Consider the following 24,778-nt stretch of genomic DNA (forward strand, 5'->3'; position numbering starts at 1 on the left):
CCAGGGCCTTGCGCTTCCTAGGCAAGCACTCTACCACTGAGCTAAATCCCCAACCCCAGCAGCTGGTGTTCTTAATTGATGACCCATCTTTCCAGCTCTTGCTTTTAAAAAACAAAACAAAAACCAAGATCTCATTATATAGCACTGTCTCCAGTCCTGGCTGGCTTAGAACCTCTATAGAGACAAGGATGGCTCGAACTCTACAAGATCGACTTGCCTCTACTTCCAGAATGCTGGAATTAAATGTGTGGGCTACCACATCCAGCTATATCAAAACTTTGTGTTTTCTTGTAGACCCAGTTTGGGGTTGTGCTTTCTTAGTGGTTTTTGTTTTGTGAACCGGCGGTTTTTGAGGCTACCTTCAGGAGCACGGGTAAGGAGAGGTTGCTTACAGGCACACGGTGATTTCAAGGCGGCTGTTAACTCTCACTTAAAGGCTCACTCCAGAATGGGCTTACTAAAGCTGCATCCAAGGAACTTCCTGTAGGACTTGCAGGTAGTTCTACCAAGTTCTTCTCTCTTCAGCAGTTGTTACCGTCTGTCTATATAACCACAGGGTGGTCGTTCAGTTTGTATTTGAGACGCTGGCCTAAGGAGAACTCCAGGGCAGAGAAGCTATAACTCTCAGGCTGCCTTCCACCTCCTGTAGCCTAGAACTCCTGATCTTCCTGCCCAGTCTAAGTTGTGAAACAGTGTCCCAACCCTAACCCTGTGGGTTAATAATAAGTATGGAAGCTAAGACCTTGGGACTGTCAGGCAAGTACTCAACCATTGTGCTCTATCTCCAGTCTCTTTTTATCCCCTCCCAAGACAGGGTTTCTGTGTAGTGCTGGCCTGGGACTATGTATGGCTGGCCTCCAGCTGCCTCTGAGTTCTGGGATTAAAGGCCTGTACCACCACTGCCTTGCATTGTTTTCAATCCAGTTTTTCCCTTTGTTTACAGCATGACTGTAGGTCTGCCACAATCCTTCCTGGAAAGCCTAAATTTTATTTCAAATGATAAAAGCAAAATAATCCAAAAAAAAATTCAATGCTCTATTTTTTCCATGCTGAAAAATTCTAATTTAAAATTCTAAGAACTATCTGGTTGTGGCTGATGCTGTTACACAAATGCTGAAAAGGCAGAAGCAAGTTCAGGGCCAGATTGTGCTGTACAGTTAAGAGGGACGCTGGGACATATGAGTAAGACCAAACTACACTATATACATGTATGAAAATGACATAATTTAATACCCATTATGTACAACATACCCTAAAAAAAATTTAAAAGGCCAAACAAGACCAAAAAGTCATGTGTAGTAGTACAGGCTGAGCTTTATGAACACAATAAAATATTTTAACATTTAAGGCTACTTTGACTAGATATTTTTAGCATGATTCAGAATTCCCAAGTATTAAAGAGATGAGTCTTTGAAAAACTCTCGTTTCTTGTGTGCCTTTCCCTCTTTTAACCCTACCGCTTAAAACTCATTAAAAGTGCCTTGTAGGGACAGCAGATGGCTTCCACCACAACCCCACAACCTCCATGTTGGAAGGACCAGCTCTTCCAACACCTGAGCACAGCTGCCAGCCCTCACGATAAATGAATGCGAAGACAGGGTCTCACTGTGGAGACCTGCCTACTGCTGGGGATAAACGGCATATGGCATGGTGCCAAGCAAGTATGTCAAGTTTTATGGAATTTTAACACAAGTCTGATCTCTATGCAGCCGATTTTGTTTTGGTTTTTGAGACCGTTTCCCTCACTTGGCCTGGGAATGCAGCTCAGAGAGAATGCTTACTGAGCATGTGTGAGGCTGTGCCCTCTAACACCATAAACAGGGTCTAATATGCAGCCCAGCTTGGCCACCGAAATCTGCCTTAGCCTTCCTTGATAGGGTTGACATGTATAACCATGCCTGGTTTGTAGCCATTTTTTATTAAAGTGTAGTAAAATAAACATGAGAGTCAATTTTTATTAACCATTCTTTTAATTTTTTTTTTAAAAAGAACTCACAGAGATCTCCCTGTCTCTGAAGTACTGGGATTAATTAGGCCGTGCCACCATGTTAGGCGTCTTTTATTTTTTCAAAGCTGCACAGCTTTAATACTGAGATATTAAATATTTTCCAACAAAAATGAGGAAAAAGCAGTTCACTAATGACCAATTTTAAAAAATCTAATGTTTTCTAACACAAAGGCACCAACAATAAGAATAACAGAAAGGCTAACAGAGAAACGAAAAACCTGAAAACAACTTCAATCAGGATGACTCCCCATGGACAAACTAGTGGTGAATATATAAATTCCCACTATATCATACTAGAATGTTTTTCTTATTCCCTTTTTGGTCATGAACTATTCCACGAAGACTCAATGTGATAATTTCTAATTTGAAGTTCCAACACTGTCTCCTTAAAGCATCAAGTTAAATTGATTTTAGAGAAAAATTCTGCCAAGATAAACATAAAAAAAAAAAAAGTCTCAAAACTTGTAAGAAGAAATTCAAATGACCAAAGTGTGGATAAAGGCAAACAGTGCATTAGGACGGTTTATTATGTTTGCAGGACATAAGTGGAGCCAAGACACCAGAGAAATCCTACTGAGACTACAGCCTGCTGAGCTGTTTTAACAGAAGGTGAATAGCAGAGGCTCAGCTTCACGAGGTGACTTCAGTCTGGACCCCAGGACAATCCAAGTCAAGCCCCACATACCCAGGACAATCCATGACAAGTCCCACACACCACGTCCCTGTGTGCACAAACAGGCATGAGTCTGAGCCAGTACGCAATAAAGACGGTAATGCCGGGTGTTCAGTATAATGCTAGCAGAGCACAGTATAATTTTCCTTCAATAATTTATTTCTTTTCTAGAAGAGATAAGTAAAACTATACCAATTTGCCCTTTCACACCAAGATGCCATGGCGTGAAAAGCTGTAAACTCCAAATATTTTCTGTCATTTAACAAAGGAACTAAGGAGAATGTTCTGCCACAGGAAATCTGGTGCCCATGCTGGACCCGGTTTTTGATCACCCATTCAGTTCAGGGATTCCCCTCACTCCCATTCCAGCACTCAGCCCAGCCCACCGTAAAGCCCTTGCATTAACAATCTAGCAGCTTTGTAACTAGCTGCTGTTGACACCAACCCACTTTCCACCAAAGGAAATGCTAAAATGCTTAGAGTTAAAACTGGGATGGGGACTTACTGGTGTTACGGAAGATCCCTGTGTGGACTCCTTACCCATTCATTAAAAATAAAAAAAAGTTTGGAAAAGGGAGTGGCCCTGAAGATGTCCTGACCGAGGAGTTTTACACCTGTAAAGGTGTCACACTTAGAACACAGCAGCTGCTAACAAGGGAAACAATTCTCAAGGACATTTCCTCATCACTGACTTTTGCAGAAACACATTCGTAAGTTCTTCCTTTGTAATCACAGCTTAAAGAGAAGAAGTGTGTTTGCTGAGCAGAAACTAATGACACATCTCAGGATTTTAGGGGAGAAGAGCTAGCTTTGCTATAATATAGCTTTACTGGACTATAGAACTCTCTCCCGGTGCTTTGCTTGGTTACCTCTGAAACATTTGAAGAATGCTTTTCTGTGCACTTCTGTGCTGTAGGGGACAGGCACGTTTAGATACATTACAACTATCTTTCCTAGGAGTTGGCATCTTCGTTCCATTAACTGAACCCTTCCAAGTGCTTTCGAAGGTCTCCCAGTATTCACCTTTCCTGCTCCTCTGAGATTTTGAACGATCTGCAGTTTGCTTTGGGGAGTTCCTATCTTTGACATTCTTCCTCTGTCCATTCAGCAACCCGTCTGGGGGTGAAGATGTGCGCAGCTGGTACTGATCTGGGGATCCTTTCTGCCGGTTTGGCACCATTTTTTCTTTATCTGCCTCTTTTTGAAGTTGTAATGCTAACAACCTGTCCTGTTCTTCTTGCTTATGTCTCTCGAAAAGCATATGTTCCAAATCTATCAGTTTTTGTGTAAAATTCACTTCTGTTTCTTCTTGATCTAAGGAGGATGTGATGAATATTTTCCTTCTTTTTGCAGAAAAGCATGGATCCATGACTTCTTCAAACACAGATTCCTGGTTTTCTCTTTCGGAAATCTCTTTTCCGACTAGTAAGTCGTACACTCTGCTCTCTGTTGGAACTCCGTTGCCCCCAGTTAACTGGGTCACACCTGACACAGAATACTCTTCGTTTTCTATCTTGGTAGGAGGCTTAACTGCAGCTTCCTTAGAGTTAGAAACTATGGCTCTAGGTCCACCATCATTTACAATACATGAATCATCAGGATTGGTTGACACTGCTTCAGCTTTTCCCTCAAGGCACTGTTCAGCATTCCTTGCACATAGCCATGGCACAGGCATCTCTGTCAAAGGCTCCGGACCTTGCCCTTGAGTTTCTGGGCAGGTCTGAGGAGAATGTGTTGGCATGCTTTCTTCAACGTCTGTGTCTTGCAACACAGGGCTCTTCGTGTCACTACTGTCTGTTTCCTGTAGAAAACAAAATTCCTGAGTATATAAAGGGAAGACATATAAGCCAGCTACACCAGTATCTTATATGAATGGTCACTGGACACAATCACATATTACTAATCAGGGATTCTCATCACCATTGTCGCCCTACCTTTTCTTCTCTTTCTTTTTTAGATTTATGGATGTGAGTACACTGTCACTCTCTTCAGATGCACCAGAAGAGGGCATCAGATCTCATTACAGATGTCTGTGAGCCACCATGTGGTTGCTGGGAATTGAACTCAGGACCTCTGGAAGAGCAGCAGTGCTCTTAACCGCTGAGCCATCTCTCCAGCCCCTTCTCCGACATTTTAAAGATTTTATTTTTAACTATGTGTACAAGAGTGTGCGGCAGGGGAGATGTATGAACACAAGTGCAAATGTCCCCAGAGTCCCTGGAGCTGGAGTGACAGTTGATATAAATGCTGGAAACCACACTAGGTCTTCTGGAAGAGCAGTGAGTGATTTTAAAAACCAAGCCATCTCTCTAGCCCTTCTTTGGTATTTTAATGAAGTGTCTACAAAAACCTCTTCAGAGGAACCGACTTTTTGAGATAGGATCTGGTAACTTATCAAACTGACCTGACTCTCTTGGGTAAGAGATCCTGAGACCCTAGCCTTCCAAGGACAGGACTACAGGCATGTGGCACTGTGCTTCAAGCTTTGTTGTTTCAAGTGTTGATGGGTATCACACTAGGACCCTTGCCACAAGCTAGGTTAGTGCTCTACTTCTGATATCCAGAAAAAACCCTGCAATACATGTCCTGACGAGGGGAATGGTAACAAGGTTATTATTTAAAAACAAACGTGTGAGCTGGGAGTGGTGGGGCATGCCTTTAACTACAGCATTTGGGAGGCCGACAGGTGAATCTCTGTGATTTCAAGACCAATCTGTTCTACATAATGAGTTCCCTGACAACTGATTAAGACCCTGCCTCAAAAACAAACTAACTAAACCCAAAAGTAAGTGTGTAAGAAGAGTTGGTGATGTAGCTCAATTGCAAAAATCCTTGCCTACAATGTAAGAAATCCTGGATTCAAACCCTAGCACCACATAAAACCAGACATGTTGGTATACACCCAGAACTCCAGCACCCAGAAAGTGAAAGTGAAAAGGTCAGTAGTTCAAGGCCCTCCTTGGCTACAGACCCAAGTTAAAAGCCAGTCTAGGCTATGTGAGATCCTGGCTTGTTGTTGTTGTTGTTTTGTTTGTTTAATTTCTTTTCTTTTTAAAAAAAAATTATTTAAAGTATGAGCACTCTGATGCATATACATCCACAGGCCAGAAGAGGGCATCGGAACCCATTACAAATGGTTGTGAGCCACCATGTGGTTGCTGGGAATTGAACTCTGGACCTCTGGAAGAACAACCACTACTCTTAACTGCTGAACTATCTCACCAGCCCCTTTTGTTTAATTTCTTAACCCATAAAAGGTTTTTATTGATAAATAAGATACAGTAGCAAATAAAATCATCTGTATATTAAAGAAGAGAGAAATTTGTAGTAAATATGTTTCCCTTCCTCTCCCTTCTTCTTCCCTTGGTGCTCAGGATCAAAGCTGGACCTCTATGTACAGACTGTATGTATTACTGATTTACACTTCCAGCCCCATTTTGTTTCTCAGGCTCTCCCAAGCCCTGAGTATGCTACCATTCCTAGATAATACCTGTGTTTTCTCTCAATGACAGAGTCACAAGTACTATTACTAGTAACTGGGTGTGTGTGTGTGTGTGTGTGTGTGTGTGTGTGTGTGTGTGTGTCTACATTCAACAATAAAAGAAACACTAATGAGAGATTAGCAAAAATACACCCTTTCAGGCTGTAGGGATGGCTCAGTGGTTAAGAGCTCTGACTGTTCTTCCAGAGGTCCTGAGTTCAATTCCCAGTAACCACATGGTGGCTCAACAACCATCTGTAATTGGATCTGATGCCCTCTTCTGGTGTGTCTGAAGACAGCAACAGTGTACTCATATACATAAAACAAATTAAATCTTTAAAAAAAAATACACCTTTTCTTTTACCTAACCCTTAGGATAAAGAACTTAATTTGCAGGGTTGAAGAGATGAGTCAGTGGCTAAGAAAAGAGGCTTCACATCAGAGGACCTACTGTCATGTAGCTCCACTTCCAAGGGGAACTGTGGCCTTCTTCTGGTCTCCACAGCACCAGCACACAGACATGCACACTTAACAGGCAAAATACTCACAAGACAAAGCTTGAAGTGACTCTGATTGACTTTATTTTTGAAACAGTCTTACCATGTAGTGTAGACCAGCATGGAACTTGCTATATAGCTCAAATCATAATCCTCTGGCTACAGCTCCTGTGTGAAAGGATTATAGGCCCACACCACCCTGCCCCAAAGACACTGACGGGGTTTGAGTGACACCACACCCATGTTTGGTGTCATGTCTTAGGTCACTGCTTACAGCTTCAGCTGTGAGGGTTCCTCCTTAACACACGCTAACAGCCTGCCCTTTGCCTCTGAAAGTCCAGGTAAACAGGAGCCACACGTAACCTACTCAGTTGTGTATATTTTTTTAAAAATATTTTATTTATTTATTATATATGAGTACAGTGTAGCTGTCTTCAGACACACCAGAAGAGGGCATCAGATCTCCTTACAGATGGTTGTGAGCCACCATGTGGTTACTGGGATTTGAACTCAGGACCTCAACCTCAGGTTAAGAGCAGTCGGTGCTCTTAACCACTGAGCCATCTCTCCAGCCCAGTTGTGTACATTTTAATATTAGTCAGAGATGAAAAGTTATGGCCTATAAGTAAAAATTCTTTAAAAAAGGAGGGGGGGGTACAGAGATGATCCAGTGGTCCAACTGTTCTTCCAGAGGTCCTGAGTTCAATTCCTAGTATCCACATGGTGGCTCACAAGCATCTGTAATGGGATCTGATGCTGTCTTCTGGTGTGTCTGAAGACAGCTTATATATATATATATATATATATATATATATATATATATATATATATATATATATGTATGTATATATATATATATATGTATATGTATGTATGTATATATAAAATCCTTAAAAAAATATTATGGCCTAGCTGAACAGTGGTGGTACACACCTCTATCCCAGTGATCAGGAGTCAGGAGGGAGAGACAGTTAGATCTTTACAGATTTGAGGCCAGCCTGGTCCACAGAGTGAGTTCCAGGACAGCCAAAGGAACACACAGAGAAACCCCATCCAGAACAAAAAAACCCAACGAAATAAAAAAGAAACCATGGCCCATAGGGCAAATCTGGCCAATGCCTATGTTTGAAGAGAAAGTTTTGGGCTTAAGAGTACCTGTTGCTGTCCTTCTAAGACTCAGGTTTGATTCCTAGCACTCACATGGCAGCTCAAAACCTTAACTCCAGTACTAAGGTGATGTCCTCTTATGACCTTCTTGGACCCCAGGCATCCACATGTGTTGTACAAACACACATGTAGGAAAAGGAGATGGTTCAGCAGTTAAAAGCACTGGCTGTTCTTCCAAAGGACATGGCAGCTTACAAAGGTCTCTTACTCCAGTTCCAGGGATCCAACACCCTCACACATACATAAACGCAGGGGAAATACCAATGTACATAAAAACAAATCAGAGCATTTAACTCCAGCCCTTAGGAGACAAAGGCAGGAGGTCTACAAGGCCAGCAAGGCCAGTTCCAGGGCAGCAAGGGCAACAGAGAAACCACGTCTCTTTCGAAAGAAAAAATTCAAAATCTCTTTAAAACTAAATCAATAAAGTCTTAAAAGAAAAGAGAAAGTTTTACTAAGATACAGAAAGCTCACGTGATTGTGTATTTACTGGAGGCATCCACTGGTAGCCAGGACAGAGCCCTCTGATAACAAAGACGGAAGGGTCTATCAGCCTGGGTCCATTAGAGGAGAGTGAGCCAAGATAGCACCAGGCTCAGTAATGCGCAGCAGGAGTCAAGGCCCTCCCACCCCCCGAGCACCGACACACCTACCTTAGACTTGCACATGTCTTCTCCATGCTCAGTTTTACATGCCCATGCTGTCCCAGGCTTTGACTTAGGTGACAAGTATCTTTAAATAAAAACAAAACAAAAAGAAAAATGTTTAAAGTTTAGTAAAACGTTAATGTTTTGAAAAAATTCGATATGGTAAAAGGCCGATGAACCACTTATGCCTAAAGGCTGTGTTTGCTGGCTATCTTACTGAAGCATCTCCAGGTCTCAGGACAACTGTAAGATAAAATTTGAACTCTGAGTATTTCAGGACATTGAGACTGCCTGGCTAGCACACTGGAGGCCCAAGCTTCCTGCAGCATAACACAGCAAGGGATGGAGGGAGGGTTCAGTACTGTATTTTAGTGTAAAAACAAAAAGAAAGACGAGGTCATATTAAATATCTCATAATTCTTGAAAAGGGCTTAAAAGGCTGATAGGATCAAACAGTGGAAGACCATAAAGTTTCTCAAAATTCACAAAAATATACAGGACAGCCAGGGTTACACAGAGAAATTCTATATCAAAAAATAACCAAAAGAAAAAAGGGGTTGGGGATTTGGCTCAGTGGTAGAGCGCTTGCCTAGCAACCGCAAGGCCCTGGGTTTGGTCCCCAGCTCCGAAAAAAAAAAAAAATTAAAAAAAAAAAACCCAAATAACAACAATAATAATAAATCATTATTTTAAGAGGAGGCTATTATGTCTTGCCAGAATTTTTGGCTATTATTTTTTCTTACAATAAAAGCGTGAGAAAATGGCTTTAATTGTTTCTTCCAGCAAGAATCCAGGTTCTCACACATGTTAATAGGTATTTGTTATTACTTTAAACCAATTCTCTCCTATGGTAAAAAAGGTTTACTGGTGGCAATTAGTACAAGAGCTGACACATGATGTATGCTCTTCTTTCAACACCACGAACCATAGAGGCATCTGACACCCCAAATTTAGATGAGAGGATTTCATTATCCTCCTCTGATGACTTTGTTTCTCCTCTGGAACTTGATTTCAAGATGGCTGCAGGAAGCAGTCCTTAAGGCTCTCCTGGCAATCTGAAGTGTCAAAGGGCTCTGCAGTACCCCACCTCACTCACCGCTACCAACCGCAAAACGTGGATTTCAGCAGTTTCTGCCTTCTCCTTTTTAGACAAGGATTTACCAGGTCACTTACGATGCCCAGGCTGGGCTCAAACCCAAGTTCTCCTGTCTTACTTATTAGCCTTTAGAATAAGTGGGACTATGTCTCATCAATCACACCTAGTTCGAAGCATCTTTTAAAAAGCAACCATATAGGAAGCGCAAGGCCCTGGGTTCGGTCCCCAGCTCCAAAAAAAAAAAAAAAAAAAAAAAAAAAAAAAGCAACCATAGTCCTTGGTGATTTTTTTTTAAAGATCTTATCAAGGAAATATATAAGGCATAAAAAAAATTATTTATGGCCAGGCAGTGGTGGTGCACTCAGGAGGTGGAGGTAGAGGCGGAGGCTGACAGATCTGTCGGCCTCTGATCTTTCTTTCTTTCTTTCTTTCCTTCTTCCTTTCTTTCTTTCTTTCTTTCTTTCTTTCTTTCTTTCTTTCTTTCTTTCTTTCTTTCTTTCTTATAAGTACACTGTAACTGTCTTCAGACACACCAGAAGAGGGCATCAGATCTCTTTACAGATGGTTGTGAGCCACCATGTGGTTGCTGGGATTTGAACTCAGGACCTCTGGCAGAGCAGTCAGTGCTCTTAACCACTGAGCCATCTCTCCAGCCCCCCGGCCTCTGATATTTAAACTTGAGGCCAGCCTGGTCTACAGAGTGAGTTCCTAGACAGCCAGGGCTACACAAAGAAGAGAGACTGTCTCAAAAACAAAACAAAACAAAACAAAACAAAAAACCAGCTTATGAAAGAATAGTAGTGCCCACATCTAAGAACCATATAAAACACAGTAATAGGAAAGGAATATCACTGGAAAAGACCAGAGTGAATGACATGTGAACTTCTGTGTGTATATATTATTTTTGAGATTATAATTACTCAGCTTTGACATGCCAAAGACAGGGGAAAGCCTGCAAAGCCTTGACCCTAAACAAAGAACTACAAGCAAACAAGCAACATTGAGAGTGGAATACTCTTCCTAAGGGAAAAGCCCAACAATTCCAGTATCAAATGATCATTGCTGAAGACATGCCTATAAGTAACAATATAAAGACTGATCAGATTGTATTTAGGAATATGTTATGTATATAAGCATACATATATGCACGTAATAACAATTAATGAAAAAGGGGCCATGAATTTGAAAGACAGCAAGAAGGGGGTAATATGGGACCATTTGGAAAGAGGTTTTTTCTTTCTTTCTTCTCCTTCTTTCCAAAATTGAGATAGTATTCTATAAAAGGTCTCCAAGACAGGAGACCCTCAAATTTACAGAGCTCTCCCTGCCTCTGTCTTCCATGTATGGGGATTCATGAACCACAACACTTGACACTTGTACGAATAGTCTCTACCTTACTCCAAAGGGTCTCTGGCCATGCGGAAATCCCCAGGAAACACTGCTGAGCTTGGCGCACTCTCACACGCACTACTTGGTTTAATGTTGTGTGTTGGGAGGAGGTCTGGTTATAAAGTTCCCTCCCTACAGGGCCTCTTCTTCACCTCTCTCATACAGACTTCCATTTCTCATCTCATCTCTTACTACTTATTACTGTGTGTGTGTATAAGGGGTTTGATGTTTATTAGCACATGACTGCCACAGTGTGTGCACGTGTGTGTGTGTGTGTATGTGTGTGTGTGCATTCCAAAGACAACTTTGTGGAGTTCTTTGTCCCCTCTTTTTCTCGGGCTCTAGGGAACTAACACAGATTACCATGGAGCTACCTTGTCAGTCCTCATTGTTACTTTAAAAAGTTTCCTTTCTTTTCATTTTTCTTTTTCTTTTCTATCAGACAGTTTCTCTGTGTAACAGCACTGGCTGTCCTGGAACTAGCTTTGTAGACCAGGCTAGCCTCAAAAAAAAAAGGGGGGGGGGTTGGGGATTTAGCTCAGTGGTAGAGCGCTTGCCTAGCAAGTGCAAGGCACTGGGTTCGGTCCCCAGCTCCGAAAAAAAAGAAAAGAAAAAAAAAAAAAAAAAAAAGAAAAAGAAAAAGAGATTGATTGATTGATTGATTGATTGATTTTAGCTGGGCAGTGGTAGTGCACTTGAGAGGCAGAGGCAGGTGGACTTCTATAAGTTCAAAGCTAGCCTGATCTACAGAGTGAATTCCAGAACAGCCAAGGCTGCAAAACCAAACCAAACAGAGCCAACAACAACAAAAAAAAAAGGGGCTGGGGATTTAGCTCAGTGGTAGAGCGCTTACCTAGGAAGCGCAAGGCCCTGGGTTCGGTCCCCAGCTCCGAAAAAAAGAACCAAAAAAAAAAAAAAAAAAAAAAAAAAACAAAACAGAAGCTTTTGTTTTGTTTTTTCAAGACTCGGACTCTCTATGTAGCCCTGGCTGTCCTGGACTCCAGAGCTCCACCTCCCTCTGCCTCCCAAATGCTTGGATTAAAGGTGTGCACATGTATATGCCCCACTGTGTCCAGATCCAGCCCACATTTTAAAGATTCATTTAATGTTTACTTTATGTATGTTTGTATGCTATATGTATTCATGGTCTGTAGAGGCCAGAAAAATGCATGGTATCCCTTGAGTGGTTTAGGAGCCACCACACCTGATTTAAATCCAAGAATTAAACCTGGGTTCTTTGAAAGAGCAAGAAGTGCTCTTATCCAGTAAACCATCTCTCCAGCTCTTAGTTTGTTTTGAGATAGGGTTTCCCTGTGTAGCCTAGGCTACACAGAACTAGAACAATCCTACACCTAGCTCTGTAGTCCAGGTTGGCCTTCAACTCACAAAGTTCTGCCTGCCTCTGCCTCCTGAGTACTGGGATTAAAGGTGTGCGACACTCACTGACTGGCTCAAGCTTTCCATTGAAACAGCTTTTTGGCAAGATGATCAGCAGGTATACGTGCTTGCTGCCATGCCTGATACAGAGCCGGGTCAGTTCCCAGTGCCTACACTGCCTCATAGACACCCATAACTCTAGTACTAGGGATTCCAGTGCTGTCTTTTGGCATCTGAGGGCACCAGACACACATTCCATACATTTACATGCAGGCAAAACACTTAAACACATAAAAATAAGTAAATAAGTAAGTCTTTAAAAGACAAAACCAAAGCTCCTTAACAAACCTTAAAGACTTGGTAGTCAATATGAACACACCCAAAGGCTTACATACAGTAGACGATCAGTGGATAAATGACAGTCATATTCACTTACCTTTGAATATCTCCAAAGTTTTTTTGTTTGTTCGTATTTTTCTTCTGTGACTTGTTTGTGACGGGATCTGATTTTCTGGAACTCAAAGGAGATGCCAAGATATTTCTCTCGTAGTTACTGTTCTTCAGTAACAAGAAACACATACAAAGACATTTTATTAAGGAGAACTTGATGAAAAATAGAAAGCTTTGAATTGTATTAACTCAAAATTCTTTTTAATTTAAAAAAATTAAAAATAATGTGGTAGTTTGAATGTGCTTGGCCCAGGGAGTGGCACTCTTTGAAGGTGCAGCCTCATGGGAGGAAGTGTGTCACTGGCTTTCAGACCCTCCTTCTAGCTACCTGGAAACCTGTCTTTTCCTGTTTACCTTTGGAACAAGATGTAGAACTCTCAGCTCCTCCTGCACCATGCCTGCCTGGATGCTGCCATGCTCCTGCCTTGATGATAATGGACTGAACCTCTGAACCTGTAAGCCAGCCCCAATTAAATGTCCTTATAAGAGTTACCTTGGTCACGGTATCTCTTCACAGCAGTAAAACACCAATTAAGACAAATAATTTATTTTTATTTTATGTACATTGGTCTTCTGCCTGCTTGTATGTGTGTGTGAAGGTGTCAGAGCCCCTGGAACTAGAGTTAGAGACAGTTGTAAGCTGACATGTGGGTTCTGGAAATTGTACCTCTGGAAGAGCAATCAATACTCTTAACCACTGAGCCATCACTCTAGTCCCTAACTTAGATTCTGTAAAGTTATTTAAAGACCACCAAGTATCTATATACATCATTTTCATTCCCAAGACTTTATTTTGCAACAGGCATCCATATAGCATTTACATGATCATAAGTAACGACTTAAAGTCCATGGAAGGCAAGATGGTTCATCAGTTAGGGGTGCTCATTACTAAGTCTGGCAACCTGAGTTCCATCTTAAGATCAAGAAGATAGAAACAGAGAACCAACTCTCACAAGTTGTCTACTGATTGCTCGTGTAAGCGCATGTGCACGTGCATACATACTCGCCAAACACATAAATGTAGTGAAAATAATCATACAGGAGGACATGTTTAGGTTATATGCAAAGCTATGCCGTTTTATGTAAGATTTGATCATCTTTAGATTTTTGTATGTATGATAGATCACAAAATTAACTGAAATATAGAGGTATACCTCTATAAACAAAATTAAGCCTATTCAAGTTTGCTAAATTAAATGCATCTATTACTATATATCTAGTCATGTTACATATGTAACATATGTAAATTGTACCTTATACACACACATATCAGATACATAAAATTAAATACAACACACACACAAATACTCTTTCAAAGAAATGAAGATACTAATTAATCTTCTATCTGATAATCTCATGGCTTTGTTTTGTTTTTTTAAAAAAGATTTACTTATGTGTATGGGTATTTTACCAGTTCATGTCTGCACCATATGCATGCCGAATAGCTGGGGAGTTCAGAAGAGGATGTTGGATACCCTGGAACCAGAGTTAGAGACGGCTGTAAACTGACATGTGGGTACTGGAAATCAAACTGGGGTTCTTTGAGTGTAAGCAGCACTCTTTACCACTGAGCTACCTCGTCAGCCTGACAGTCTCATGCAATTGTAGCTACCTTACTCTGTTGTGGAAAATATTAGTTAAAGAGCCAAGAATATATCTAGAGCAAAAGTTATTACACAGAAATAAGTCATTAATTGTTTACCTATCTCTAAAATTTTACAATAAACCAACAATAATCCTAAAACTTCAATAAATCTACTCTACCTCATGTGAAAACTAGAATTAGCAGGTACAAGTGGCTCCAAATTCCCTTCTTCAGTGTCTCCTTCTCAACCCACTCACCATCCTCAGTGTGTCTCAACCCATCATCATCCTCAGTGTCTCCCTCTCAACCCACTCACCATCCTCAGTGTCTCCCTCTCAACCCACTCATCATCCTCAGTGTCTCCTTCTCAACCCACTCACCATCCTCAGTGTCTCCCTCTCAACCCACTCACCATCCTCAGTGTCTCCTCAACCCACTCACCATCTTCAGTGTCTCCTCAACCCACTCACCATCCTCAGTGTCTCCCTCTCAACCCACTCACCATCCTCAGTGTCTCCTTCTCATCACACTATTTTTTTTTTCTTTTTTCTTTTTTTCGGAGTTGGGGACCGAACCCAGCTCATCACACTATTACATCTGGCCATCCCTCTCTCCTTCTTTGCCTCTCTTCCCCCACCACTCTCTGGTTTCTATGATTGTTGTAGACAGGGTTTTAGCTAAGTAGCTCACACTGACCTTGAAATTGCAGTGATCCTTTTACCTCAGCCTCCCAAAGTGCTAGGATTAACCCATAGCTGGTCAGTCTAATTTCCTGATGGTGCATCTCTCTAAATTTTAACTCAAACTGACGAAAGGCTATACAATAAAAGGCGGATAAGATCATAAAGCTAAAGTACATTATAAATGGTAAGAGTCATAAAAAAATTCGAGGTATACTTCACTTTTATAAAATATATTCTCGGGGTTGGGGATTTAGCTCAGTGGTAGAGGGCTTGCCTAGGAAGCGCAAGGCCCTGGGTTCGGTCCCCAGCTCTGAAAAAAAGAACCAAAAAAAAAAAAAAAAAAAATATATATATATATATATATATATATATATTTATTCTCAGGTGTGTTTTTCAAAGTAGGGAGGAGTTAAACATCGTCATAGCTGTTTCCTGCACATATATTATTTAAAAAGAAACCTAGGTCTGCAGCTCACTGCTCTAGCATGTGCTACAGCTTTCTCTTCCATCTCTTAAGTCTAAGCCACTGGGTCCTAAAACCCTCAGGGTTTAGCATGTTTTACTACCTTGCCTTTCATTTTTCTTTATAAGCAGTAACTAAATAGTAAGATAAGAATATATTATTTAAGGACTAGGCTTGGAGGAGCAGTGAGCCAGCTCAAGAGGTAAACACACTTGACAGCACTCCTGGAGACCCGAGTTTGACCCCAGAACCCACACAGGAGGAGAGAGAACCAACTCCTGCAATCTGTCCCCTGACTGCCACTTATGTGGTGCCTACACACTAATAAATGTTAAAATAAAACAGGATCTGGCTGAGGGTATAACTTATTTGCCTATCCTGGGATTTAATCCATAACCCTGACCCTGATTAATATGTACCTGACCACAGTAAATATGCGACAATATACAGAAATGTTGCATTCATAAAAAGTTTACTGAGCTGGGAGTGGTGTACACACCTTTAATACTAGCACTCAAGAGGGAGGCAGAGGCAAGTGGACCTCTGTGAGATCTACACAGGGAGTTCCTAGATTGCACAGGACTACAGACTGATCCTGTCTCAAAACAACAGACAAACAGACCATAACAAACAAACAAAACACAAGAAGTCTGTTATTATTATTTCTATTATCTTGGAGTTGGAGAGCTGGCTCAGAGGTTTAAATCACGCACTGCCCTTCCAGAAAACTCGTTCCTAGCAGCCATGTCAGGTGCTCACAACTGCCTGTAATTCAGGAGCATCTGATGCCCCTCTGGCCCTGGGAACACCCAAACACATGTGGTACATACTCACAAATTAAAACAAACAAAACTCTTTTCCTTTAGAACAACAAAGATATCCTAAAAACCTCCTAGTTGTGCGCCTTCTTCAGGCACCGGAGGCGGGAGCGCGTGGTCCGACTTACGATGCTGGTGCTCAGCCTCCTCGCCAGCTCCTCATCGCCCCTCAGCTGCTCCTCCATCTCACTTCGTCTTCTCTCCGTCCGCCTTTTCTCCTCCTCCTCCTCCTCGGCCAGCAGTCTCTGTATGTACTCCTCACTGGCTTTGTTTTCCTCTTCCTTGCTGGCTTGTCGCTCAGCCTCCACCTTAAACACAATCAAGGATACCCTTTCCTGAATCTCTAAAATACTCGTATTTCACAATAATTTTAACAGGAAATTCAAGTGAAAACCGCCACTAAGAAGGTATCTCCAGCGCTTGCCTAGGAAGCGCAAGGCCCTGGGTTCGGTCCCCAGCTCCGGAAAAAAAAAAAAGAAAGGAAGAAGGTATCTCCAATGAAATGCAAGTCTCCATGGACAAACTTCTGTACGGCCAGTTCAAAATCCTACCCTCAGGAAACAAACCCTGGTCAGCCCAACAGAGCTTTGGTCGAAGACTCAAACCGCTTGCCCTCAGTCCTTACCGGTTTCCACCACAGTAGCAGACATGCAAGTGTTTTCCTCAGCTCACGGAAAGCCACCTGCTGCCTAAGACCAACCTAGTTGCTGCTGCTGCTTTTTAGCAGAGCAGACAGATTTATTAAGGAAAGGAGAAAGATTTCTGGGGTGGAGCGGGGCAGGAATACCCTAGACTTAGCTGCTACTTTTGTTTTTTTTTTAAAGACAGGGTCTCTTCTCTATGTAGTCCTGGGTGTCCTGGAACTCAAAAAGATCCACCTGCCTCTGCTTCCAGTGATGGGGACTAAAGACATGCACCACTATGCTGGCATGTTGTTTGTTTTTTTTTTTTTTTTTTTTTTTTGGTTCTTTTTTTCGGAGCTGGGGACCGAACCCAGGGCCTTGCGCTTCCTAGGTAAGCGCTCTACCACTGAGCTAAATCCCCAGCCCCATGTTGTTTGTTTTTAAATATTGCTTGTTTATGTGTGGAAACAGGAGGGTCATTGAAGCTTGTTGGCTTTCCAGATTGAGAAAGCAGCAGCAGCAGCAGCAACAGCAGGTCCCAGGTTCAGGAGACATTTTGCCTAAAAGGAATAGGTGGAGAACTAACTATACACGACAGGAACTCTCTCTGTGCACACACTATCTTTATAACCAACAAACAGAACCTTGACTTTAGGTGGCTGAGGAGATGGCTCGGTGTGGTAGAGTGCATGCTATCCAAGCTTAAGGAACTGGGAACTGAGTCTGGATCCCCAGTACCACAGAGGAGGTGTCCCCCCATTCTCTAAATCCCACGTGGTCACAGGTTAGCCTGTCCAGCTGAATTGATGAGCTGAAGTTCCATGAGACTGAATGTACACACACAATAAGAAAGCAAGAACCAAACACTTGACTTTAGCTGGGCGTGGTAATACACACCTGTAAACTTTGCACTTGAGAGACTGAATCAGGCAGACAGCTGCTAACCTGTCAGACAAGGCTAACCTGGGTTAGGTCTTAAGGCCCTGTCCCCAACCTCTCCCCTCCCTAATCAAACAGGTCTTCTTTTTGGAAGTTCTATTGGGTGCTTACAATGTTTCCATTCTATTAACGTTTAGGAAGCAGCTGCTGCAGCAGTTCCACACTGAATACTTACTACACCAGACTCCCAGCTGGTTGTGTAGATTCAGTAAGGCCCATTTCTTTTCCTCAAGAGTTTACTCGAGAACTCTGCTTCATTCTGTGGCAGCTTTTGACCGAAGCGCACCGTGTTTCATTCACCCATGAGTTAGATGATGCCTCCATGAATAATATACAACTGTGCTTCATGGAAGTCAACAGTTCTTTTATTTGCTAGACCAGCCTTAGCCAGTGAAGTTCCCCTCCCCCACCTGCTGGCAAAAAAAAAGACAAACCCTTTCTTTTGTGATGTTGCAGCTCCTCTGTAGTATACTGATACTGAGCTTAATACATGGCCCAGTTTCAAATTTTGCTGCACAACACAGAGTTCCAGTTAGAAAAGCAACCCCTACTGATACTCCTTTGAAACAAATTCAGGAAACTGGTCTTTAACAAAAAAGAAGCACTAGGCTTGCTTTAACAACAGCATGCAGTCTCAGAAGTACTAACCCGAACTGGTGCATTTAATTTCTAGCATTTTGCCTGTTGTTTCTCAGTTTGTCATAAAGTCCCTAACTTCAAACTTCTACAGGAACTTCCGAGACACAGGAATCAATTATTTCACTTGTGCAGGAAACATCCACCATGGCCACTCCTCAGCACCCAGCTCCCTTACACTGGACCATGAGGGCTTCAGCCCTGGACAAGCTCCTCTTTCTTCTCTGCTGTCCTGCTTCCTCTGCAGAGCAAACTTACTAATTGGCATGCAGCTATTCACCTATAACAGCAGCACTGAGGAGGCTTCTGGCAAGAGGACCACCAGCGTGAGGGCAGTGTAGGTAGGTTCCATACAGTGGGTTCTAGCACAGCCTGGGATGTAGAGCAGGATCCCATCTCAAACACAGTGAGTGCCCTTCACCATCGTACCTAGTGAAGCCCAACGGCTTCACTGTAAGCTAAACCTTTTCCCACTCTGCACTCCAGTCCCCACTGGATGGATTCCTTCCTCACCAAACCCACGATCTACCACTTCTTTATCACCCTTTTTAAAGGTGAAAACCCTAGGGAAATCAAAGAAGTACTTATACTTCAACGTTTAGGATCACTAACTATATACAGTATATATACTAACTATATGTATACTAACTATATACAGTACTAAAGCAGCCACTCCCACACTGCAAGCCCCTATCTGAAAATAAAAAGCACCCACCATTAATTATATACGAGAAATACCAACTGCACGCTAGAGATGGCTGACTGCTCTTCCAGAGGTCCTGAGTTCAAATCCCAGCAACCACATGGTGGCTCACAACATTACATCTGTAATGAGATCTAACACCCTCTTCTGGTGTGTCTGAAGAGAGTGACAGTGTACTCACATATATATAATAAATAAGTCTTTTAAAAAAATAAACAAAGAAGAGCGCCAGTTGCCTGCTCTTCCAGAGGGCCTAGATTTGATTCCCAGGATCCACATGGTGGCTTGGTGTAACTATAGCTCCTGGGAATCCTATGCCCTCCTCTTCTGGCCTCTAAAGACACTAATCACACAAGTAACGCACAGACATACATGCGGGCAAAACTCATACACAATCTCTGTGAAGCCATGTCCTAACACAACCAAACACTTTTTAATGGGGAGGGGGAGAGGGTGTTGTAGCTATAAAGTATATTAAAATAACTAACCTCTCAGTACATGATAGTTATATAAACATGTGCTTTTATGTAAATCTAGAATTTATGAGATTGAAAAGGCATTTTGAACAAAATAAAAGAATGAAAAACTGAACTATTATTTCATACCTACCTTGCTTATCTCCTCTTCATATTCTCGCCTCAACTCCCCAGGTTTACTGAGTAGACGAACTGGCTGGTACTCATCAACTGTTTTCATGGAAAAAAACAGCATTAGGGCAACACAGAACTTTATGACTAACTTAGGCCTCCCACTAAAACCGCACACCCCTACCCCCACCCACCCACACACCCCACACACAGCAAAAGGTCAAGCTAGTGGTGAAGGTCAATAGTAGAGGTCATATCTAGCATGCACTGGGCCATAAAAACCCACCAAGAGAGTACTTAAGAAAACAAACGAAAAGGCGTCCTAAGAGATTAATGAAGTGTGAATAAATTAATTTTTAAAAATTGAGACAACGTCTAGCCTCCAACTTGTGATCCTCCTACCTCAGATTCCTCTGTTGTAATTAGAAGTATATAAGCCACAAACCACCATGCCCAGCTGGGTCTTTGAATTTCCCATTTCTCTAATGTTTTGAAGTTTTTCTGAGAGGAATCCTTAGATTATCCTGTTGAGCTGAGTTCCAATTCTAACCTCTGGTGCTTCAGAATAGGGCTTTATTTGGAGACAGGATCATTTAGAGGTAATCAAATTAACTATGGTCATTGAGGCGAATCTTGTAATTATGACTAGTAATCTTTAACTATGGGACAAATTTGGACATAAAGACAAACACACACAAATGGGAGATGGCATCAAGACATGCAGAGAAGGGGTTGGGACTGGAGAGAGGGTTCAGTGGTTAGAGCACTGGCTGCTCTTGCAAAGGACCTGAGTTTGTTTCTCAGCATCCACATGGTGGCTCATGACCACCTCTATCTCCAGCTCCAAGAGAGCCGACATCCTCTTCCAGCCTTGGCAGGCACCAGGCACGTACACAGCATACAACCATACATGAAGCAAAACGCCATCACACAAAAGAGATCAAAAAGCTACAAAGCAGTGTGGAATGTCAGAGGCCCTGACCTTAGTTTGATTTCTAGCCTCCAAAACTAATATGAAATTTTCATTTTTTTTTTATACTTTGTGGTACTCTGTCATTCTGGCTTTAGGAAACTGATGCTCCTCCTGAGTGCTATGATTAAAAGTGTGCACCATCACCGCCAGGGCTGGCTCTCCATCTTAAAGGCTAATGTGTGTGTATGTGTGACTGAATCGGAGGCACTCTGCCACTGAACTGTATCCCAGGCCTACAATTTAGAAATTTAATGAAGATTTTAAAGTTCAATAGTACCAAGAAATAGTTTAGAGTCATGAGGCGGAGCCAGGCACGTAGCACTCGCTTCTAGTCCTAGCTTGAGGACGAAGCAGGCAGACTGTTGTGAGTTCAGGCTAGGCTGGCCTGCATCTCTTTATCTCTTCAATTTAGACTCTGTCAATTTTCTTCCTGTTAGCCACTACTGCTATGACAAAACACCTCACATAACAACACCAGAGGGGAAAGGTTTAGTTTGGCTCATTCGGAAATTTACATTTATGGTTTTATGCAATTGTGAAAAGCCTTGGTAGAGCAGAGTTGCCCACTTCAACTGCAGTCAAGAAGCAAAGAAACACAGAGAGGAACCAGAACAACGTATACCTGTCAAAGGCATTTTCAGTGACCAGTGTTTCCTCCAGACAGGCCTCGCCTCCTAACAGCCCAGTTGGGATGAACTTATCAGTGGATTGATCCACTAATGAAATTAATGCTTTCCTAAGTAATGACAGCTTGAACAAAGCCTTCATCCCACACTACAATTTTTTAAAAATATTATTTAATGGATATGAGTACACCAGACACACCAGAATAGGGTATTACAGATGGTTGTGAGCCACCATGTGGTTGCTGGGAATTGAACTCAAGACCTCTGGAAGAGCAGTCAGTGCTCTTAACCACTGAGCCATTTCTCCAGCCCCCAGGAATCTTTTTTTGAGACAGGATCTTATTGTGTAGTCTTGGCTAAACTCCTGCTGAGCTTTTTTAAGTGCGTTTTTTCCCTGGTCAGTTATTTTTAAGAGGGTCTCACAAATTATCCCTGCCAGGCCTAGAATTTAGTGATCCTCTTGCTTCTATTTAGGCATTACTTTCTTTTTTCTTTTTTTTCTTTTTTTCTTTTTTCTTTTTTTTTTTTCGGAGCTGGGGACCGAACCCAGGGCCTTCCGCTTGCTAGGCAAGCGCTCTACCGCTGAGCTAAATCTCCAACCCCTAGGCATTACTTTCTTAACAAATATTTTCTTCCACTTTGTAGGCTCTTTTGACCTCTTGATATCTAATTTATCAATTGAACTTCTTTTTTTTTCTTTTCTTTTTTTTTGGAGCTGGGGACTGAACCCAGGGCCCACTGAGCTAAATCCCCAACCCTTGAACTTCTTTTAAGGGTAAGAATTTTCTGAGAGTTGGCTCAGTGGTTAAGGATGCCTACTCTTCTTTCAGGGTAAGCAGGTTTGGTTGGTTCCTAGTACTCCCATAGCAGCCTATAACGGTCTGCCCCTCAGTTCTAGGGATCTCGTGCCTCTTCTGCACTGCATGCACATGGTGCACATACACTCGCATACTCAATTAAATACATACTTAAAAGAGATCTCGGGGTTGGGGATTTAGCTCAGTGGTAGAGCGCTTGCCTAGGAAGCGCAAGGCCCTGGGTTCGGTCCCCAGCTCCAAAAGAAAAGAACCAAAAAAAAAAAAAAAAAAAAAAAAAAGAGATCTCAAGTTTTTCCTTCATGAGTATCTGCAGTTACTTAATTCTGCTACCTCCACAGATAGTTATTCTTAGGAAGGTAATAGTGATATTCTAAAGACGGGGGCTATTTAGTCATGGTTCATTGGCAGGCCACATCTGCCCTTACATTTCCTTTTCATAGTTTTATGGAAGCACAGGCTCTGCCTTCAATTACAAAGGGCAATGTAAATTAATGTATTGTCTACGGTGGCAGATATCACGGTCCTCAGTAGACTATACAGTCCACAAAATACTATTCTGCCCTTTACAGAAAAGGTTGCCAACCCTCACTAATTCTAAGAATAAAGCGCAGGTGTGTTCTCGAGTTGCTACAACTCCACTATGTGTGAGGCTAAGGCTAGCCCAAGCTACATAGTAATAAAACCTTGTCTCAAAACATGTCTAAAAAATGTTACCCAAAAAAAAAAAAAAAAAAAGCCCTAAATTCACAGTAGATGAACACAAGTTGACCATTATTACATGTGATAAAGTCTGTCCTTGACTTTAACGTCTGTGTGGGCAAGGCCTACAAAACCACAAATCCTCACGATTCAGACTACTTAGCCTTCTTTTTCTTTTCTTTTCTTTTTTTAATTAGAAAATGATGATTCGGGCTGGGGAGGTGGCTCAGTGGTTAAGAGCACTGACTGCTCTTCCAGAGGTCCTGAGTTCAATTCCCAGCAACCACATGGTGGCTCACAGCTACGGTATACTCATACACATTAAATAAATAATATTAAAAAAAGGCGGGGGGGGGGGGGTTTGGGGATTTAGCTCAGTGGTAGAGCGCTTGCCTAGCAAGCACAAGGCCCTAGGTTCGAAAAAAAGAAAGAAAGAAAAAAAAAAAAAAAAGAAAAGATGATGGTTCTAGCAGTGCGGTGGGGTCGAGTACATTTAATCCCATCACGCAGGAGGCAGACATAGGTAGATTTCTGAGTTCGGGGCTAGCTAGGGCTACACTGAGGAACCCTGTCTCGAGAAACAAAAATGGTTCCCTTTCTAAAAGATTTTGGATTTTACCCAATAAACATGTTTAATCTTACTTACCGATTTCCTTTGATTCTTGTCCAGAGATTCTAAGCTTGCATTCCTTTGCATAGTGCTTTTGAATAATCTCCCACAGGTCTGTATTGACCAGAGAATTTCTTCGGGTATGGTACCGAGTCCACGAAGAGACCCGGCGGCGACAGAAGGGACAGCATAAATTGGCCTTTTCAACAGTCGATTGGAAGCATGGGTTACAGAGCGTGTGGTTGCAAGGTAGGGTAACAGGCTCTACGAGGATTTCCATGCAGATCCCGCACTGACATTCCGCTAAGGAAGGGATGGAGTTTTTAGGTGCAGCCATCTTCATATGCTAATGTGGCCTACCCAACGTCAACAGCTGAAAGGAACAAAAGTCGTCTTTCGGCTAAGCACATAAAGTATGAAGAAAATCAGGAGCCTTCTGGCGTTTATTCTCACATACAGCAGCGTACTGAAATCCAGACGGCCTGAGTTTCCACAGGCCCGAGGCGAACAGGAGCTGTGATGTCAGGTAAACAGTTATGCCCTGCGTCCAGCAAGGGAATGAAAGAACGTTCCTCCCGGAGCGCGGAGGCCTCGGGGCGGAGAGGGGTTCTAGCTCCCCGCGCCACAGAAGGTCGCATCCAGCTCCCCTTCTTACTTAGTGGAGGACCCGCCTCTTTGCGCGAGGCCGCCGAGCCGGCCAGCACCGGAAGCCCGGAGACCGCCGCTCCAAGATCACCCGGAAACCGGGCTCGGGCCGCCGCTGGACTTCCGTGTCGCAGTTGCAGTGGAGGCAGCCCTCCAGTGCCCACGCTCCAGCTTCTGGCCGCCTCGCGGTTCCCCCGGGTCTCAAGACCCAGCGGCTCAGACTCGCTGTCAAGCCAGTCGATCTATTAGGCGCGGCCCGAGTAGGTACACAGGCGCTACAAATGTCACAACTCCCGCCAAAACTGTCTTCCTCCAAGGAACCGCCCATTTGGGCGGGACTTCCGGGAGCTGCTGTGCACTCGCGCTTGGCCTGCCAGTAGCAACTCCTCCCGCCTTTGGTGGTTCAGCCACTGTAGGTTGTAGAAATTTTGTTATTCGCTGGCTAAAAAGTAACTCTCTAAACCAAGATACAAACAATAATTTTTGTAATTATTCTTTTAGTATTTTTCGGGCTACCCTTCTGTTTTTCTCCCAACCAAGCTTTCTAAAGTTCTTAGTGCTAAAAGAAGAAATTGCAACAAATTT

General features: G+C 42.6%; 1 protein-coding gene across 3 annotated transcripts; it reads right to left on the bottom strand.

The window, feature by feature from the left end:
- Window positions 1-1,951: 1,951 nt before the first annotated feature.
- Rnf168 (ring finger protein 168) lies at window positions 1,952-23,906 on the bottom strand. 3 transcript variants are annotated; one of them, NM_001127597.2, is made up of 6 exons: window positions 23,585-23,906; window positions 19,845-19,921; window positions 16,463-16,642; window positions 12,772-12,893; window positions 8,480-8,558; window positions 1,952-4,482 (listed from the first exon to the last, which is right to left on the bottom strand). In NM_001127597.2, exons 1-6 carry the CDS (start codon window positions 23,889-23,891, stop codon window positions 3,547-3,549), a joined length of 1,701 nt encoding a protein of 566 aa, NP_001121069.2. In that variant the 5' UTR covers window positions 23,892-23,906; the 3' UTR covers window positions 1,952-3,546. The 3 variants fall into 3 exon arrangements, with proteins under 3 accessions (NP_001121069.2, XP_038944559.1, XP_038944558.1); XM_039088631.2 differs by lacking the exon at window positions 8,480-8,558 and having other exon boundaries at window positions 23,585-23,891; XM_039088630.2 differs by lacking the exons at window positions 19,845-19,921; window positions 23,585-23,906 and having other exon boundaries at window positions 12,772-12,888; window positions 16,463-16,605.
- Between the last annotated feature and the right edge of the window lie 872 nt (window positions 23,907-24,778).

Source organism: Rattus norvegicus, chromosome 11 (genome assembly GCF_036323735.1).
Source record: "Rattus norvegicus strain BN/NHsdMcwi chromosome 11, GRCr8, whole genome shotgun sequence".
Lineage (NCBI taxonomy): Eukaryota > Metazoa > Chordata > Mammalia > Rodentia > Muridae > Rattus > Rattus norvegicus.

Coding starts and splice junctions, on each gene's coding strand:
- Rnf168 (NM_001127597.2), bottom strand. CDS start 23,891: ATGAAGATGGCTGCACCTAAAAACTCCATCCCTTCCTTAGCGGAATGT. Junction 8,559..12,771: donor AACTTTGGAGATATTCAAAG/GTAAGTGAATAT, acceptor TTTTATTTAAAG/ATACTTGTCACCTAAGTCAA. Junction 4,483..8,479: donor AAGACATGTGCAAGTCTAAG/GTAGGTGTGTCG, acceptor TGTTTTCTACAG/GAAACAGACAGTAGTGACAC.